Source organism: Octodon degus, unplaced genomic scaffold (assembly GCF_000260255.1).
Source record: "Octodon degus isolate 3935 unplaced genomic scaffold, OctDeg1.0 scaffold00048, whole genome shotgun sequence".
NCBI lineage: Eukaryota > Metazoa > Chordata > Mammalia > Rodentia > Octodontidae > Octodon > Octodon degus.
Window position 1 is genome coordinate 9728981 of NW_004524624.1, and position 4441 is coordinate 9733421.

Sequence of the window (4441 nt, forward strand, 5' to 3'; positions counted from 1 at the left end):
AAGAAGAAGAAGAAGAAGAAGAAGAAGAAGAAGAAGAAGAAGAAGAAGAAGAAGAAGAAGAAGAAGAAGAAGAAGAAGAAGAAGAAGAAGAAGAAAGGTTTCCTGAGGCTTAGAAAGTGTTCCTATTAGATCCTTAACTTTCCCCTCATTTTCTCTCCTATAATCAAAGTCAGATGTCTCCCTGAATCTGCTTCCTAAAGATGCCCTTTCAGGGTATAGTAGCACGTACCTATAAGCCCAGCACTCAGGAGGCTGAGGCAAAAGGATCACCATGAATTCAGAGCCAGCCTGGACTTCATGGTGAGATCCTGTCTCAAGAAAACTTAAAAAAAAAATGCCCTTTCAGATCCTCAAGCAGCCATGGATGTTTCTGTCAATACAAGACAGTGCATTGTTCAGGGCATGAACACAAAGCCACAAGCGCAGATGTGCCCAGACAAAGCTGAGGTTATTTAGAGAAAAAGTATAAGAGCTGGATGGGACAGGAAGAGAAGATTCTTCTGATTCAAAGAGTGACAGGAAGTAGGAGACGGGAGGCAGTTGAAGAAGAGTACACCAAGTAGTGATTGCATAGCACCAATGGTTGTCATTGCTTGAGCTTACATGATGTTTTGCTGAATATACTTTTTTTAAATTGCAAATGAGATCAATCACCATGTTATTTTACCATCCACTATGTTTTCATCTCTTGTTTTTAAAGAAAATTGTGAAAGGTGTGTCTGCTATGTGACATTTCCCCCCATACTGGCTGGCAACAGCTATCGGTTCTCCAGGCTGAGCTGCCCCTTCCCACCCAGGGACCCAGCGCAGAATCCCCTTACCTGAGCTTCTCCACTAGCGACACCTCGTCTGCCTGCTCCCCCGCCTTACACTGCTGCTTCTCCCTCAGCAGAGACTCAGGGATGTGGTTGTTCAGACATTCTGAGAAAACACATGCAGCAGCCTCAGTGGACAGCTTGACATCCTCCACAGACACCGCCGGACGAGGAAGAGGTAGTGTCTGTGCCAAGCCCACACCAAGCCTCAGTGCCGGGCTCTTGCAGGGAGTGCCAAGTTCGTATTTACCAGTTGCTCAGCTACACAGCAGTACTAGTCTCCATTTTAGAGGCAAGGGCTGTGAAGCTTAAAGGCAGGAAGTTGATGAATGATTCAGCTGGCAACATGAAGTCAGAGGTCTGGCTCTGAACCCAGTACCAGGGTCATGGCCAAGCCCTGAGCCTCTTCTTTCAGACACTTAGCCAGGCACGAAGCAGAGACACTGTTACTCTTGGATTGGAGCTGATAGGACCTCTGCGTTTGTGTTTCAGCAAAGCATAGGTTTTCCGAAGATTGAAAAATCTTATTTGGACACATGTTAAGACATAATGCATAAGAAAACAAGGACCCAGGCACTTGGTCGCCGCGGTTTACAGTGCAGTTATGGCCAAGTCCAAGAACCACACCACGCACAACCAGTCCAAAAAATGGCACAGAAATGGCATCAAGAAACCTCGGTCACAAAGATACGAATCTCTGAAGGGGGTGGATCCCAAGTTCCTTAGGAACATGCGTTTTGCCAAGAAGCCCAACAAGAAGGGCTTCAAGAAGATGCAAGCAAACAATGCCAAGGCCATGAGTGCACGCGCCGAGGCTATCAAGGCCCTCATCAAGCCCAAGGAGGTCAAGCCCAAGATCATTTCAAAGGGAGTAAACCACAGGCTCGCTCGACTTGCCTATATTGCCCACCCCAAGCTTGGGAAGCGTATCCGTGCCCGCATTGCCAAGGGTCGCAGGGCTTGCCGGACAAAGGCCCAGGCTCCAGCCAAGGCTGAGGCTCCAGCTTCTGCTCCAGCCAAGGCCCAGGCTCCAGCTTCTGCTCCAGCCCAGGCTCCCAAAGGTGCTCAGGCCCCTGTGAAGACTCCACAGTGAAAGCCTCTTACTGCTGATGTAAAAACAGAAGGACTGGGGTGCCATCTGTGGGGGGCTGGTGTTCTCCTGTGCTCTTTGTACAAATAAACCTGAGGCAGGGAAAAAAAAAAAAAAAGAAAAGAAAACAAGGACCAGAAAATATATTCCCACAATAATAAACTTGTGGTAAGGTACAAGGAACAGAGCAACAAACTCTGAACGTGTGCACTGTGCCAGGATCTGTTGTGAGGCTTTGCTAGGATTCACTCCTGTGTTCATTACAACTCAAACAAGCAGGCAGTGGGCCGGCAAGATAGCTCAGCAGTCTAAAGCGCATGCTTAGGCAAGCTTAGGCAAGCACAGGGGACCATGGTTCCATCCCTGGCACCACATGCCACTCTAGCCTGGCACTCAGAGCAGGCTGAACCAGCCAAAAAAGAAAAAAAAAAGAAGCAGGCATGACTTTCAACCACAAGGACAGCTGAGGCACATGAGGCTGGGAAGGCAAAAAACCTGCACTCGGGCCCCCCCAAAAGCCCAGAGCCCACACCCCATGCACTGTTACCTGTATAGGACCTTAGGGGAAGTCCTCCTTTTAAATCTCTTTGAAAAATGTTTGCTGCAATTATATCTTAGTTTTAAAGAAAGATGGACATGAAATACAGCTTGCCCTTTCAAATCCTTTGACATCCTAACATGATTCCATTTCTACTTTCCTCTAAGAGTCTTTTTCAGTTGAAAAAACATTGACAATTAATTCTTGAAATAAAGATTGTAGGTTAGTGAGGCAACTCCAGGCATACAGGTGCCCAGACACCTCCTGTTCTTGCTGCTCAGTTCTCAGGTCTCGTTCGGTCACCACAGCTCCTCTCACTGATCAGGCCAGGGGGCTCCTGCTGCAGGCCAACTGCCGAAGGGCTCTGGCCCTGCACACGGGCTTGGGTTTACTGTATCTGATGCTCTCCTTTCCATATTCTCTTTCTCACTTCCACCTTACGTCTCATAGCTGAGAACTTCTAGATCTACCTGGACCAACTGTCTGTCCCACATCCCAGAAAGTTCACTGACTAGGGAAAGACAAATCGGAGACTGCAGATTCCCTGGTGGCCCAGAAATATATTCCACTGAACTGCCGCAGGGTGTCGAATGTCCCTTAGGTTCTCACAAGATGGGTTTATGCTTCAGGAAGTAGGGCCATCCCACCAGCAGGGCAGTTCCTGGTTTCCATGGTGACAGAGAAGGACACCAGTTTCAGTTAGGAACAGAATCTTCCTTTGCTCCTTTAAAACAGCTGATGTTATGGGCTTGCCGGTGCATACCTATAATCTCAGCACTTGGGAGGCTCAGGCAGAAGGATCACTGTGAGTTCAAGGCCACTCTGGGCTACAAAGTGAGTTCAAGGCCACCCTGAATGGCACAGTGAAACTTGTCTCAAAAGACAAAACATTTTTATAATTAAAAATAAAACCACTGGTGTTCACTACCACAACATTTTTCCCAACATCATCAGCATGGGACTTTGCCAAGTGGAACTCAAGAGACATTTGAATGGAATGGAAAACCATTAGTCCCAGGTCGTTAGGCCAACAATGATGAGGTGTGTCTGTCGCAAGATCTCATAGAGAGGTTCCTCATAAATATGGCTTCCCTTATTCTTGAGAAAAGCAGATACTGCTATGCCTGCACCAGGATTCAGGATTCAGAAGTGGGGATTTCAACCCTGCTCCCATCCCACACCTCACTGTAAACTAGGCAAACATTTTCAGCCTCGGTTTTTCCATCCTCAGCTGTTGGAGGGCAAAATACTTACATCTACATTTTGAGAAGTATGAGAATAAAATTTATTTTGATCATGGGAGGAGAAGAATAAAGTTAGGAAAGATTAATTTCTCCAAAAACAAATGATCATTTGTAATCTTGTTGATTATAAAACTATAGAACTTACTGTATTTCTGTAGCAATTTGGCCAGGCTGGAGGCAACAGATTCCGAAGGAAGAAAATTTTCTTTGAGGTCTTCAAATTGCTGACTGCGTGACTCCTGGTTGCTCTCCAGGCTGCTCATTTCTGCCCTTGGATCACACAAAGGGGTGTCGGGAGCTGCCATGGTGGCATCCATGGCAGAAGAGGCAGAGCTCAAGACTGTAGGGAAAACCAAATGTCAGATGAGTCCATGTTGAATGATAAGAACAAGGTTTCATCAGGACTCAAGGATGTATAACCAAAGGTATCAACTTACTGTGGAGAAAATGTTGATCCACACTACACAACACTTGCAAGTTTTTAAGGATTAAAACAAAGAAAAAGTACAGATTTCAGATCTGAAGTCACCATCTGTGGCTCAGACTCCACCAAGAGGGAGGGAGTATGGCACAGGGTCCCAGGTAACAGCCTGGAATCAAACAACAGAATTAGAAACCAGTGACATCATGGAATGTCATCCATGACATCACTTCCCCTCACCTGGGCCATCATGCCACACAGGCTGCCTGTTCTCTTTGGGAAGCCACCACTGATGAGGCCCTCCAACTCCTCCACCAATTTCTTTTTTTTTTT

The 4441-nt window shown here is 46.7% G+C and overlaps 1 protein-coding gene across 1 annotated transcript in view; it reads right to left on the reverse strand.

The window, feature by feature from the left end:
• Positions 1 to 3992, reverse strand: part of LOC111817069 (putative neuroblastoma breakpoint family member 5) — an 11565-nt gene extending 7573 nt beyond the window's left edge. Inside the window, exons 1-2 of the mRNA XM_023716391.1 lie at positions 3833 to 3992; positions 822 to 921 (exon numbers count right to left, since the gene is read on the reverse strand). Of these exons, the coding sequence (XP_023572159.1) occupies positions 822 to 921; positions 3833 to 3992 (260 nt within the window). The remainder of the gene's footprint in view (positions 1 to 821; positions 922 to 3832) is intronic.
• Between the last annotated feature and the right edge of the window lie 449 nt (positions 3993 to 4441).